This window comes from Fulmarus glacialis, unplaced genomic scaffold, assembly GCF_000690835.1.
Source record: "Fulmarus glacialis isolate BGI_N327 unplaced genomic scaffold, ASM69083v1 scaffold21079, whole genome shotgun sequence".
In the NCBI taxonomy this organism is placed as follows: domain Eukaryota; kingdom Metazoa; phylum Chordata; class Aves; order Procellariiformes; family Procellariidae; genus Fulmarus; species Fulmarus glacialis.
In genome coordinates this window covers 6504-22418 of record NW_009232867.1, presented here as the reverse complement: position 1 = coordinate 22418, position 15915 = coordinate 6504, and the positions used below count along the sequence as shown (strand labels likewise).

General features: G+C 44.7%; 1 protein-coding gene across 1 annotated transcript in view; it reads right to left on the bottom strand.

Moving 5' to 3' along the window:
• The window catches only part of SHC4 (SHC (Src homology 2 domain containing) family, member 4), a gene marked incomplete at its 5' end in the record, with an annotated part of 22727 nt that overhangs the window by 6294 nt on the left and 518 nt on the right, over nt 1-15915 (bottom strand). Inside the window, 6 exon segments of the mRNA XM_009585121.1 lie at nt 1-66; nt 1978-2104; nt 3477-3528; nt 6794-6847; nt 8441-8560; nt 9445-9508. The exon segment at nt 1-66 is cut by the window's left edge and continues 14 nt beyond it. Coding sequence (XP_009583416.1) covers nt 1-66; nt 1978-2104; nt 3477-3528; nt 6794-6847; nt 8441-8560; nt 9445-9508 — 483 coding nt within the window.

Below are 15915 nucleotides of genomic sequence, written 5' to 3'. Positions count from 1 at the left end.
TTGTAATATTCATGATCTTCCCTCTCCTGTGAATTCCCAGCTGATCCATTAGCATTTGCTGCCTCGCTGAAAAAATATGGGGGAAAAAAAAAGCAACTGATGTAATCAACTGCTTTCTAGTGTAGGCAAACGTCCCCAGTGTTTGCGCATCGCACAATACACAGATTAGCCATATGGAGGCTGTAAAGGGCTTTGGGCCTGAACGTTCAGAGCTGTTTATTTTTGCAGTTACTTCTTCCTGAATTAAAAATGGAGTCATCGCAGTTTGGGGTGCAGGGAGGTACAGTCATTTTCTTAGCACCAGGCAGCCCAGATCCCTTTTCTTTGCCTTGAAAATAAGAGCCACCTACTGCAACTTTAAGAGAAGAGTGCCAAAGCATCATTTTTTAAGGTGTCCAAAATGTAGACCATAAAACCAATTCCTCTGGCTTCTTGTCTTAACTGTATAAATCTAGGGATTGCTGTGCTGGGGGACTTACACGAGAAAATTAAAACCTCATGGCATTTAGTTAGACAAGCCTGCAACTGTTTTAGCAAATCAAATATTGCTACCAAAAAAAAAAAAAAAAGTAGTTTTCCTGAGTGGAATGTACCCTGATTTTAATAACTATAATCAATATAACTGTTCTATTTCAGCTTGAAGAAAACACTGAATGACTTGAAGGAGAGCGCCCAATGTTTTTCTTGAGCTAAACCAGAATGACGGTAGTTTAAATGTACAGCTGATACACTGCAAAACAACTAGGTGCTTCCTGTACTGTCTCCAGTCCCGAAATAAAAAGCTCATCTCAAATCTTACTTCTCTGTTTAACAAGAATATAATTGGATAAAAGGCCTCGAGCAGGAAAGAGATAAAGTTCAAGTAGTTGATTATGTGATATGCAGTGCAAGTATTTGATTATGTGATTCACGGTAGTTTGGAAGTGGGTGACTCATTCACATAGCGATATCTGACTTCTCTGCCCTAGGACTGTTCCCCGAGGCTGGGTGCGGGTTAGGCTCAAGGAGGGAATCTAATTAGCCTCTTCCATCTCTCCTTGCTCTGATGTACTTGTGGCATAACCTAGCAGAGTTTCGTAGGAAAGGTTCTTCCTCTGGTTATTGTCCCCAGGGAAAACAGACCAGTATTAGCAGTGGAATGGCAAGGACCACTATATAAAATGAAATAAATATAAACCGGAGCTGGGGCTGCTGTTATGTGATAAAACCAGTTCTGTTGCATCGCGCCAGGCACCATACCAGTGACACCGCCTGCACAGCCACTCCTGGTGCTCAGGATGCAGTTAAGCGGCATTACAGCTTTACCTGCTCACGGGAGGTAGCAAGTGATCAAATTTGGTGTTATGGTAAAGAAAAGACTGAGAAAAATAGGCATGGCTAACCTGTGAGGAGAGCCATGAATTAGAGCAAGAATTGTATCCCCAGTGCAATGGAAAAAGGGTAGTTGAAATGGAGAATTGTGGTCCAAAAATTAATCTAGGCCCTATATTTTGAGCAACATCCTGTTCTGCAGGATGTGAGCAGAACAGCAGAAAGGTGAATTACAACTGGTTTTTTCCCCACCACACACTTTCCACAACTGCAGCGAGTTTCAGCTTGGCACGGGTCAGGGCTGAGCTCAGTGTGTGTGTGTGTATGCTGTATTTATAGAGCAGAACTTACTTGGGCAGAGTAATTTGAACATTTATTCAGCTTACTTGCATCATTTAAGATAAGGCTGTTTTAGCTAAGGAACAATATGGCTGAATTCTGTGCTGTTATGCACCTGTACAAATGTCACTGAAATCAATGGAGTTTACTGGAATAAGCTAATTTTAGTCTATTATACTCTGTACATATAGCATATACTACAATTAGCATATGTCCAGAAAGCATATCCAAAGAATCTTATTTATGGATCACTCTGGTATACATTGTTTTCCTGAAAAGTACTGAAGAGAAGAAAACTGCCAGTTAAATGACTGAGAATGCACTGACCTTTCATTAGACGTAACCAGGCTGGATGGGTTCTTCAGGTACTGTTTGAACCGGAGCTCAAAAGCCTGCCCTATGGTGTTTATCACCTCCTGCGCCATCCCGTTAGGGCATTCCAGTATGTGGCATGCTGCAAAGAGACACCTTACTTTAATTAAGTAAATGCACTTTATACTAGAAAATAGAGACACAAGCTATATTGCTTGCAGCAGAAAAGCTAGGCATGAAATTATGCATCTAGATAGCTTTAGGACATTATACAGACTGAGATTTTTGATGCGTTAAGGAAATTGCTCTAGGTATTTTTTAATCATAGTATTAACTTATACCTCAATAAAAGAAACTCTGCATTTATGCTTCCTGCATGGAGCGTTCCTGTATCTCCTTTTCTCTCCCTGCCTGCAGTAAGCAGAAGCAGCGGAGAGAACCAGCCCTGCCAGTGCTCAGTTTTCATGTGAAACAGCATGAAAACACAAGTGTGGGTGGTGCCGGCAGCCTGGGGCAGGGCTCCCTCGGGGCAAGACCACGCTCCTGCCACCAGTCCTTGTTCTCATGCACAACCTCGGGAAAGTCTCTCCAGCAGCGAGTGCCGAGTGCCCAGGACCAGCCCTCCCCTCTGCAGAGCCACCATGAGATAGCACTCGGGGATGGCGCTGGGCCAGCCGCCAGCCCTGCCTGCAGGCTGCCAGGGTACAGGAGTTCTGCACATCCCAGCATCAATACCGGGACTTACTGTTGAACTTGCAGGGTGCCCTCAGTTAGTCAAAATAGCAATGCAGGTGATACGCAGGTGATGGAGCTACAGAGAGGCAGCAGGCCAGACTGTTAAGGCTGCAGCCCAGCTTCTCCAGATTTTCATCCTGATTTTCTGAGCCATCCATGGCACCCTTAGAGTGAGCTCTCCTGTGAGCTGCCACTCTACCAACTTTATAGCCATTGGCAGTGTTGCTCTGAGAACCGTCTGGCATGAAAAAAGCAGCCAAGGGCCAGTCTTTCTTCTATTGCAGGCAAATAATGAGAGCGATGCAAAAGGGATTTTATCCCTTGGGTCAGCCTTCAGAGGGAAGAAGGTCTCATACACCTGAGTATATACCCCACTCTGCCTTCCAGCAACATACCCAGGAGCCTGGGTTAGATGAGGAGGCTCATTCACTACCTTTCCCCTCATCTGGAAGTTGTCCCAGAGCAGGGCAGCTGCCCACCTTTCCAGCCTATGCCCTTCCTCCCCAGGCGAGGCCGGCTTGGGAAGGCTTCCACCCCTGCATGGAGCCAGCAGCTAGTACAGCTTTAGCCTGACCTGCAGACTCTCACTTCATTGCACAAAGAATATGACATTTAAAGCCACAACCTGCATACCATCACCCATATCCATACAGGGAAGTCAGAAATTGTACGGAATATTGAGCTCTTCAGCAGCTTTCTTATTTTAAAACTCAAATAATTCCTTGGTACAGCTAAAGCAATCATGTAAACGTATAACAATCTGAAAATTGTTTCCATACCTCTCTGATTAACAGGATCTTTTGCTACATATGCAACGTAGTCTGTTGTATCCTATAGGAAAGAAGACGACAAGTGACTTTAAAATTCTCATTATGAACAAATCTACCACCATAACAAAGCAGCTGAGTATAGAGGGAGATACTTTTAGCTTTAAAAAGCCTGCTTCTTTCAGGGAAAACAACCAGAGGTGCTAGCAAAGTGGGTTAAGGGAAAGATCAGCAACGCCCTGGTAGCTATCGACATAGTAATTGTGCTGGAACCTTTTCCTTGTAATAAATGCACTAGACGGTTTGGCATTCTTTGGGTCTTCAATAAACTGTGTTTTCAATGCCAAACTGTGCAACAGGAATAGAAACACAACTGGTGCCTCATCAGCAGGCAATGCTGCTCTCTTCCGCTGCTCCCACGGAGCTCACAGCCTCCCCTGCGTAACGCATTAGAGCTGGTGACTGCCAGTCACAGCTGTTAGCTGGGACAGTCCTTATCAATATCAGCGGAAGATAAAATAGTGCTAATAGACTGCAAAGGACAAGTTAGAATATTCCCAATTTGTAGCATGAAGATTGAGTTTTGAAGGCATCTTAGAGAAAAGTTGATCTTTAAAATATCACAGAATACAAATATCACAGAACACAATCTGATCTCAATTGCTGCTGCCTGATTTTAGTCCGGCTATGATCAGGTTAAATTACTCTGGACCTCAAGGCTGCTGCTGAGATCAGACAACCTCAGTATAATCAGTTGTCTGTTTCAGATTCTCGTTCCAGGCAACATTGAAATAATCCTCACTTTTTCTAGTGAAACTGAAAAGGGAACTGGAATAGAAAAATTAAGATTTCTAGTCCTACTGCAAAAGCAAAGAGTCGCTTGATAATTCAGTGTTATAGTAAAAATGGTGAGGTAATGAATAACATTCTTTTAATTATTAAAGATGCATTTTGTTATTTTGGATCTTTAAGGCGGGATGGGGAAAATGCAATTCGCAGCTTAAAGGCATGGCTCTCTTGAGGGAAGATGCAATCAGCTGGCAGGAAACAAGGCCCCCATTTGCAATATGCACAAGAACAATCATTTAATAATTCACAATGAATGACACGAGAGGCAGGTCTTGGGGCCAGCAGAACTTGTCCTAGACAACTTTTTTAAAATCTCCAAAGTTAATATCATTAAAACAAAGCAAGCTAAATATTTCTTATGCATTTAGTGAACTCAATTTCCTTTTCCTTTCAGGTTTTTCTTAAAGTTCATAAATATTTTAGGATACACTTTTAAAATAAATTAGATCTAGAGAGCAACTAGAAACTAAAGTAACTGGAGCAGTACCTTCTATTTTTATATCTTTGTAATGTTTAAGTACATGCATGGATGACTTTGCTTTAAAATAAAGCCAGAATAGGCTTTATTCTCGGGCAGAACATTGCTATTCCTTAACAGTGGAGAGGAACACTGAACTGCGTGTAGACCCTGAATATGGGGGCGGGTGGAAAGACATGTCCTGTGGAAACTATGTCCCATTTTAACTGTAAAGGAAATTTTGGAAGAATTACCTGAACAAGGCACCAAAATTGCCCCTTATGTGAAGGGCCACTAGATTTATAGTTACAACCGCAGAGCAAGACCTCCATTTTACATATTCTCCCGGTAAGAAAAGTGTCACCAGCTGCACCACCAAGCCCATTTCCTGCAGCACATCTGTGTGCAAGCACATCTCTTGGTGGTCCTCCCATTGAGCACTGACCAAACCCAGCCCTGTGTAGCCTGTGAGATCTGATGGGATCGCTGTACAAGACCAATGCAGTATAATAATATAAAAACTAAAAAAGGTAAACACATCCTGGAGAATTACCCATCCAACCCACTGAGCAGAGATGTGAAAATATATCCCTGAATTTTCAAAACTGGAAATGTTACATAAAGACAAACTAGACAGCCAGCATCTAGCACATGGTGCAAACTTCAAAAACATGTCAGCTTGAGGACATATTTAAATGGTTTAACTATCAAGAAAACTGGAATTTGGAAATGAAGCTTTGTGATGCTCAGCACAACAGCACGCCAGCTCTTGGAGTTGCTTGGAAATCCACATCAAGAAGGGTCTGCAAAGCCCAGGGACTGTATCATACAGTGTGGTGTATTAGGACAGCATAGGCACCTAAAGCTGAAATTTGGGCTTCTTCGACTCTCAAAATGCCTTAATCATCAAATGGGATCTTTAAGGATGTAGTACTTTGGCACCAGCCCCACACAGTACCTCCCTCCTGGGTGCAGGACCAAGAGCGCAGAGCCTGCACACGCGCTCCCGCCCCACTTCCCAGCCCAGCTCCAGAAAGCTCCTGTTCTCGGGCAGCTTGGGCAGCACCTCTCTGCGCAGAGCGGAGCGGAGCGGAGCAGCTGGGCTCCTTACATCACCCACACGGCCCTCCAGAGAAGATCCGTCAGCCACACCGGAACAGTTCCCAGCTATTTCCCCTTGCCTGCTCTTAAATCCAAAGAGGCAGATCTGTCATTTTCCAGTCAAAGCTGGATCTGGCTTCCACCCCAGTGTTATCAAGAACATGACCCAGGGCCTTCTGTTTTCCCTGTTTCATAACACAAGAACAGGAAGACATTTAACAAAATTGAAGGGCAGAAAATTCAAAAGGGATTAAAAAAAAAAAAATACTGTTTTCATAACACATGGAGTGTGAAGTTCATAACACTGGCAGGGCTAGGCTTGCTTAGATTCGAAGAGGGAATAGGGCATGTTTATGGATGACAAATTCCCTGCTGACAATCATTGCAATAAAGAGTTTGGAAAAGGACAGAAAACCTCTTGCATGACAACATCAGTGAGTTCATGACTATGATACTAGGAGAAAAACCCGTATCTGCAGGAAAAAGAAGGTTATGCCATGTCTGTCTTACAGGAGCTTTGTTTGACTCAACATTTATCTGAAATTTAGCGGTGCTGGTGCTGACTGCTTTTGTGACAGGTATTGGATGACAGGGACCAGAGAACTGATGCAATCCCTATGTTCTTGTGTTCTTATTTTAGGTCCCCAAGTCTGGGGGCTTTTGAGTGAACTGAGGTTCACTGATGGAGAATGGGAAAGGTAACTATACAGATCTATCAAAGATCACTGAGTGTTTATTCCAAGTCTCCTTTCCACTCTCTGTCCCTCAGTTTTCTCGTATTACTGGTCATGATCCAGAATTGCGGTGTACTCTGTTAGTGCTTGCGGATAGGAAAGGATGAAGCAAAGTATTTGCAGGTACTTTTATTCTCATAATAATTTCATTATACCTGCGGAAGTGTATCTTATAAATCAATACTTACTGGGTCACCTCCAGAAGCAAATGAGATGGACTGCATGTGATGATTGGCAATAATCTGAAAAGCATGACAAACTGGTTAAACGTGCTCATGTGCCACACATTTAGAAAACAACAGAGCATGTATCTTCATAGAGCAAGCAATTAAGTTCATGACAACCCAATCCATTAATACATACACATATCATTTGTGAAGGAAGGAGCTAACAATAGGAGTATTTTTGAGACTAACCATTCATGTTTAGTAACGTCTAGATCCCTGCAACCACCAACTTCTAACCTGGCCAGTATGAAGCTAAATTAAACTTTGAAAGGGAAATAACTAGAGACACTGGATGCATTTACAAAGTCTTGAGAAATTAATTCATTTTAATTTATTTAAATGCATGGTGTATACAGTGGTAGCATTTTTATGAACAGGCCCCACCGATACTCTGATCATATTCTCTCTCACCACTAGCACTGTTACCTGGTAGAGATTTCACTAGCCAAACCAAGCATCAACTTTTCGTGGTTTCAAACACTACCTCATCTCTGGAGACAAACTGTTCTTTATTATAAAATCAACTGCAATAGATTATGCAGGTGGGAACACAATGAAATGTGGTGGCAGCGCAAGAATAGAATAGGATTTTCCGTTTGCAAAGGTCCAGTAATGAAAGACCTAGAAAGAATTTCAAGACAGTGCCCTGCATGCCCCTGTGTGCAGTAACAGGGCACATCAGTGCTTTTGGAAGCAGATCTGTCCGGCTGGCTTTTAGTCCTGTTACAAACAGGACTAAAAGGGCCACACTTTAGCTGCCAGCCCCGAGCTTCACCCGGTGTGGGGAAGCCCTTTGCTGCTGTACCTGAAAGGAAGGGAAACCTGGTGCCATAGACCCTTCCCAGCACAGGGCTCCACGGGACAGGAGACCTCTGTGCTCTGGTGAAACCCCAAGAGCTGCCTGACACTCAGCATGGCATCAGCTCAGTGCAATGATTCCTCAGAGCCAGTGAGCCAAAACTACCTCCCTGATGTTCCCCTGCTCCAGCTTGGAGCAAAACCCACTGCTGGCCCCAGGCGAGGTCATGCTGGGAGCTGAAGCCAAAAGCTGATGGAGCAATTAGGTGGGCAGCACAAAGCTCCTCATCACATCTGCCAAGAAGGGAGCACACCCCAGTTCCAGGGCAGATCCAGGCTCTCGGGAACACGTCTCGATGGAGCCTAGAGACTTTGCATAGTATAACCGATTATGCACATATATTTCCCAGCTGTAAAATAGCTTTGAACACCACCAATGCCAAGCTCTGACTCATCATTTATATCAATTTTTTCCCCCTAAGACTTGTCAGAAACTCCAGTCAGGACTAGTGCCTTGTTTATTAGGCACTGTACAGGCAGAGACAAACACAGAGAAACAGTTTGCCAAGTGCTTAAAGATCCCTCCCCGTGGAAGACACCATCATAAACAAGAAGGGCATGTGCTGCATGTCCAATTCCTCCAAAATGCTCTCAGTTTTACATTCAGAGGCATCATGTAATTCAGCTTTACCAGGCATGCACAAGAAGACTAAAGGCTGTTGCTTTACCTCCGAAGCACCCAGCCTTTCTTTCAGAAGCCACGAAAGGAGAATACAGTAGCATGGAGAAGAGGATTTATAGGTGTCCTACCTGCTGCGTGTCCACATTAATCAAAGTGAGGCTGCTTGTTGAAATGGTCAGTTTTATATTCACGCCAGAAAACTGAAGGTTACTTTTGCCAAGCACAGAAGACAGAAACTTCACTGGAGGCTTTGAACAAAGAAACAAAAGAACGAGGCTGTCAGCTGAGTCTATCAGGGGCAGAAACATATCAAAGTCAAGTAGATTTTACGATATCTTATTGAGAATTTCAATGGAGCAAGGATAATAGCTTGATCAAATGCAAATAGATCTTCTAACAAATATCAGCTTTGAATACAATACTTATAGGCATGGTTTTTATGTCAATAATGGGAAAAAAAGTTTTAAAGCAAAATCCCAGTGAGCTAAATGTTATAGCTGGCTCAGTAATTCAGAATGTGTAATTTTCGTGCTGAACTCTGCTTCGTTTCCTAGGGATGAAGCATTTCTGAGTAAATCAAGAAATTCTTTCATGTACTCATTTTTCAGGAGCATGTTCATTCCTCCCAAGCCCCACAGTTACAGAAGGGAATCAGTAACTTCCACTGGGGACAACCCAGCAGCAGCCACTGACGTTGCCCCTCACTGCATCCCAGTTATTAAATATATGATGGTCCCATTAAACACTGCCATTATAGTCATGTTTAATTTTTATATATAAATAATAATCAGGTAATCCTCCACTGAATGAGCTCCCTTTTGCTATCAAAAAGGCCTCCTACACTTTACCAGCCAGAACCTAAAACTTGTAAAGCACTGAGCACTGCAAAGGCTGGTAGGAGGGGAAGTCTGGGCAAAGCATTAATCCTGAAGAAAATAAGGTATGGCATGGCCTCGGCCCCAAACCAAGCAGGCTAAACACCCTGCTACAAGCGCTCTTTCATGTTATACCAAGTTCAGATGGATTAACATGCACTAACTCGAGCATGGACTGAAGCCTGTTAGGGAATCACGTATCCAGCTTATCAAAAGCAGATACAGAAAATAAGTCGTTCAGCTAAAACAGTATTTACCTTCCGCTTTTTTATAGCTCCATTTGTACCTGATACAGCTTCACACAGTCGGCTTATTGCTTCCCTGCAAATAGAAAAATACAGCACAAACTGTTGGATCATTTCACATGCATCATCTGTAACAGGGCCAGCAACCCTGCGATTTATTGTTATCATCCCATTTATAAACACTTAAATCTTCTGGAAGGTCTTTCACAGTTGTTTTTCTTTCTTCTTTCCTCCCACTGTTAAAAACAAAAAAACCCTATTTAACAAAATACAATGATTCGGCAGCCTGGTTTGGATTGATTCTTTTTCTTCATAAAACACATCAGTTTCACCTAATGAAAATCTGTTTTTTAAAAAAAACATCAACGAATCACAAGAAACTCAAACAACCTAATGCCTTCAAACCCTTTTTCTCAGTACGGCTGACAGGCCTCTTGCTTGGCAGGGAGGATTCCCTCCCTGCCTTAATCCTTCTTATTTAGAGCAGCAGGGGCGTGCTGTGTGAGCCCAGCTGGGGCCCTGACTGCCCTTCTGCTGTTTGGGGTTTCTCTTTTTTTTTTTCTTTTTTAAAAGTGGGGGGAAAAAAAAGGAGGTGTAATCAGCTTCTCCAGTTCTTTTTCAGATCTGAGGTCTTTCCATCTCTGGCAGGTATGTCCCAAACTAGACGTCCTTTCCCAGCCACTTGCTATTCTCTACAGGCGCCTCTCGGTTAGGGGAGCAGAAGGGTAAGGCACAAAGCGCTCACAGTGTTTATTGGTCTATATCAAAGACAGCTAAATTACACATTTAATATAACATAGTGGCACACTGCGCCTATTTTCCACACTTGACCACAGAAAATTCTGATACACGCTCCGGCAGCTGACTGGTTTGGACATACGGTGGAGCACTCGACTGCCCTGATGGAGGTTAGCACAGCAGCTGGAGAAAACCCTCTTGCCGGCAGCCACAGGCTTTCCCCTGACTGATACTTACCGTTTCGAAGTCAACGGAAAGATGGTGACTTACTGGGCTGGGACGTGCTCAGCTAGTTTCCTTGACCTTGCCCGGACATCCCGCTCTGACCCGCAGCCCCCGACCTCTCCAGCCCCCCGCCCCCTGCCGCGGGGCTGCCGTCCCCCGTCACCCCCTCAGGCGTCGGTTCCCGTATCAGGGGATTTTATTTGGAGGCTGTAGCTCAGCCTTTCTCTCACGGCTGAATTCAGACATGGGCTTTCAAGGGTTGGGATTTCATTTTGTTCTTAAGGGAAAGGGAATCAGTTTGTTTAATTATTTGTTTATGTTATTGGATTATTATCCAAAGAGCTAAATAGGAAACGAGCTAGTTAGGAAAGTTTGTGTGTTTTCAGATACTGGCGCGTGCGTGGGAGGGACACGCCACTGGGCTTCATTTCCTGAGGAAGTTTTGCTTCAGAAAGGCTAAAAAGTATCAGGGGACCACACAACAGCGAGATGCTCCAGCCAGACGTGTCCCACGAAGCCAAGGTGCCCGGTGAAGAGCGTGGTTCCCCCAGGACCCTGCGTCGTGTCCGGGGAGCGGATCAGACCGCAAGTAAAGCCAGCACAGCACCGGTGAACCACAGCATTGCTGCTGCCTCCTGCTCAGCATCCCATGGACGTCACTACACCGATGGGCTACGTGCTTAAAGCACTGATGATCAGTGATGCTACATCGAGTATTCCTGACAGAGAACATCCTGAGAAATTCAACCTGGAGACTGTCAAATGAATGGAGACCTCACCCAATGGCAAAATAGTAAAAACGTAATTGATATGTTCTGAGTGAAAACAACATGGAAGAAGAGGAGCCTCATCATGGGCTACACAAGATGGGTCAGAAACACCGCCTTTTAAACACTGCCTTTTTTTAGCCTTTCAAAGCAAAGCACTTCCTCCTGCACAGCTGAAAATACGCTTTTCAAGCTAATTCCTGATATCCTTCTTGTTTAGCTCCAGTTTTATTTAGGTGTTACCAGTAGAAAGGCCAAAACTAAAAAAAAAAACCATGAGAAAGGCATCCTGCAGGATGATCTTGCAGATTCCAATAATCAGCTTGGAAAATGAGAGCTCATCTTCTCATTCAATATTAAAGGAAATTAAAATCAGAGCCAAGACATTAAGGCTAGTTGGAGCCTTCAAGTCTAGCTCTACCTAGAAAGAAAACCAGATACAGAACAAATTGGAAAAACAGGGAAGTCATCTATTTTGGTGGCAAATGAGTTCTCGCACACTTCAGGCAGCCCACGTGGAATAAGGAGTCGTAGGCAACACTGCCAGCAACGGACCTCGTTCTTCTATAAGCCAGTGTGGTCACTGCCCACTACCATGCTCTGAAGCACTTGTCCAGCAAACAGGAACCAAAAAGTAGGCAAATCATTTCTACTTAATAGTTTCTATTACTCTCTTTGGTAGGGGAAATCATCTTCTCACAGACATTTCTCACTGCGTATCTCTGGGTGGTTTTCCAGATGATCTAAAAAACCTTCTCTAATATTATTTCAAAGATGTGAAAAGCAGCAGTTTGGTAACACCTCGCTGCTACAACTAAGCACTTCTAACCTTCGGTCATTTCCACGGGGCAAGTGGCCCTGAACTAGAAACTGCACTGTGCACTAGGAAGGAAAGAAACTCTGGATACGTCCGCAATAACCTGAAATAGGATTTACTGTATCTGTGTTTTCTTCCTGGAAATCTGCTATTAATTCATTCTTACAGCCATTCATTTTCAATCCCTTGCTTGGGCAAGTCTCTGCTTTTAGATCTGCCGGATGGCATATATCTGTGCATAGGTCACACAGTTAATCAGCTTGTTCCTGGATGAATGTGCAACCTTATGGGTTCCGGCGTTTGCTTGTCCGTTTGATATCTTCCAACTCTGAGGCAGTAGCAGAAAATGTGGCCTTGTTATTCCAGTCATGTTGCTGCTTTTTCTTCCTCTCCTCCTTGTCATTCATCCCAAAGCAAAACACTTTGAGGTTTTTTTTTGTTTTTCTTTTAAATCACCCTGAATGAGATAACTCCACTTGTGTACTCTGCAGCAGCTCTTCTTGACCCTGGGAGCCACAGAATGAAATTGGGAGAGCTGTCAGGAATTTAAATTGTTCTTGTAGTTTAAGGCAAAGAAAATCTTGCTCCTCAGCTCCTCAGGCATCTTCTGCCATTTGAAGTGGAATCAGTGTCGGTCCTGCAGTGCCCACACGATTACATAAACTGGTCCTTGTTTCACTGACACTGTTTTCACTTTCTTTAGTGAATGGAAGAGATTTGGGTCAGCTCTTTTCGCCATCCTGAAAAATATTACTCTGAAGCACTTTGGTCCCCTGGCAGTCTCCGGCAGAGGCAGAGGTCCCGCTCCTGGCCCCAGCAGATGCCCACTCATTGCAGGGGGAGTTTCCCAGGGGTTGCTGCGGGAGCTGGCGGCACAGGGAATGTTTGGTTGCTCCCCAAAAAGCCTGGTGCAGCCCCCCAGCCCCGCAGGACGCTGCTCCCCTTGCCCGCTGGGCTAGCAGCCAGCCACCTGGCCGGGCTGCGGCCACTCGGCAAGCTCTGGGGCAGGAGGGAGTGGCAAGGACAGCCCCATTTCTGGCATCCATAAGCCTTTAGATCAGCTCAGGTCTACAGTCTACAGGTTTTCTCTGGGTCTGCACCTCTGGAGCGGAACTCGCGGCAGACGCTCCTCCCCACTTCTCCCCGAGCGTGCGGGAGAGCGCCGCGCGGGCAGTAACAGTGAGCCGCTTTGTTTATTGTTCCCCAAATGAGAGTAAAAGATGAGAGATGGGCTGATGTAAGCGAGTAAGCATGCTGTTGAAGATTTGCTTTTAAGCATCTAGGGCTCTGCCTACACTATCTTAACAGAAAGGGATTGTGCGTCTCAACAAAGTTGAAATTAATCTTCCAAACAAAGTCAGCCTTCTTCCACCAGCCCTCCCCAGCAGCATGCTTCAGACGCCCTTCGCCCTTCGCTGCCTGACCATTTTCAAGTTTGCAAGTTAATGCCCCGATCCGAGATACAGAATCCCTTTTCCCATAAATGCCCAAATATAATGACTAATAATAAGCTTGATTTAACAGAAGTGGGAGACCTGTAAGAGGAAAGAGCTGAAGGGCTGGGCAAGGGAAGTGCCTGTCAGGGTCCAGCAAAGGCAGGACCCGCCACAGCACAAGGGCGACAGCCTGAACACGTCTTGTACTGAGAACAGCATGCACAGCACGCTTATGGGTGACCATTCAAAAAAATGGAAAGCCTCTCAAGCGGAGGAACCTGTTACCCTTATTGTTATTTCTTGGTGTTACTCTTGTCATCTACGTGGAGTTTGGGATCACAAATTTCTGCAAAATGGAAGGGATGTCCTAAGAGCGTGTGAGTTGGGTCACAGGCGGGCAACGGCAGAGAGCTGGAAAACCACTGCAGCGAAATCTGCCAACCTCCTCGCCGCCCAGCTGCCGCGGGCCAAGGGTGGAGAGCACCTCAGAGCCTGGCCCTTCCCTTGCTGCGCTGCGGTCATTCAGCCTGACGGCCATACGACATCTCTGCACCCCACGGTCATTCATAGGGCTGGAGAGGCCACTTTCTGCCTTCCCCAACCCCGTGCCTGGTAAGTGACTGAAAATGCAAGTCCAGCAAGAAACTAGAAAATAAATCCTCCACGCTCATCTCTTTTGACTCCTCACGGCACTTTGGCAAACACAAGTCTGTTGATCTTGCCAACATTCATGTGAGGTAGGCAAATAATACCTTTAATTTTAGAGATCAGGAGACTAAGAATGCAAATACACATAAAGCAAGGCAGGGAGCAGACATAATTAGAGACCCTTTCTACATCACTTTAAAACAGAAGATGCCTCTTTGTTTAGTGAAATGCTATCGGAGTAAAAATATTTTTTACCCCCAGTAGAAATAACAGAGATTATTAAAATGGGATCATTTCCAATAACTCCTTGGTTGGTGCATTGTGCATGCCGACTATAAACTTACTCCACTGGGAAAACAATAGGGGAATAACCAATGTTATCTTTGCTCCAGTCAGCTTGTAATCGATCAAACTTTAAAGTTTGCATGCATGAGCTCAGCACTTCAGCATTCGGTTTGCAAACAGTTTAAATTTTGAACTTCTCATGCACAAAAGAGCCCGTTAAGGTCAGCAGTGGCATTTTTTTTAGGTGATGCAAATATTTCCATTGTTAAGTTTTCACATAGTTCTGGTTAACAAAACCTTACTACTTAGGCCAAATTTAAATTGGCAAGCTCTTGTCACACAGTAATTCACATTCATTATTTTCAAGACAAACCATCCAAAGCTCTGTTTTGTAAGCGTGGCAGCATACATACTCCGTGTCGGACAAATGGGAGATAACCTCACTCTTTGGCCAAGGCCGTTGAAGAATACAGTGGCTTGGTCTGAATGTGCCAGGCTGATTGCTTTGGGCTAAGTGCACTACATGGCTCTTTTTGATCGGTAAACAACTAGGCTGAGGGGAACTGGATTAGCGCATGCTTATGTTGATTGTAAATGTCAACAACCGCTGATTTTGAATATAAAACAAATCGGGAAGCTTTCGAGTGCAGTATATAGGCATTTAAGGACTCAGGTTTTTCAGTTTCTTCCTTTTAGCTGATAAGTCTGGGAGCCAAAAGGTAGAAATGTAACACTTATCTCTTTATGTTCCTTTCCTTTCTCCAGGATTTCTTTGATACGAACACTTGAGGAAGCAAAAGAGCATCTGTAAATCATCCGCCAGCAGGAAGGAAGAGTTGGGCAGGCACAGGAAGCCTCAACCACCCTCCTGGCATCCTCAGCATGAACCATGCCAGAAAAATAGCTGACAGGAGGAGGGAACATGTCTAAGGCCGGGCCAAAATACTCTGCACCCACCCACCCCTCCAAAAAGCCTTTGGAGGTGCTGGGATGCCGGGTGGCTGCTGGGGCCGCCCTGCGGAGCACTAGCCCTGGCTGCTAGACCGCGAGTGCATCCCAGCAGCATGCAGCGCTCTGAGCTGGAAAGAGGGTGCTTATTTTGAAAACTCAAACACTCTTGCACTGACAGACTTACAAGAATAAAGGTAAAAATAAAACTGGGCTTTTCTGTTCCTGACAGGATATTTCAATAACCCCGCAGGTGCGTATGTTAATAATCTACACCCAGCGACAGGCAGCAATCTGCAACAGAAGTTGCAAGCTTTTCGAAAGAACACAAAATATTTCACATTTAAACCACATTCAGTTCTATCTGAGAGCGAAACACCCATCTTTTCCTGATTTGCAGCCTGGAAGCTTAGGCCTGCAGTACAGTTGGAAATGGCTGTATTTCAACACGTTCTCCTTGCGACTCCGCTTCCAGCTGAGCCTGGCCTTGGTGCAGATGGGGCCACGCAATGTCACCCATCTGATAAAAATTCACTAGATGACCTTGCTAGATTGAGGGACCGATGGCGTTTTCTGGGTCAGGTGTGAAGCAGCGTGGCAGAGAGGCCTGCGAGCATCC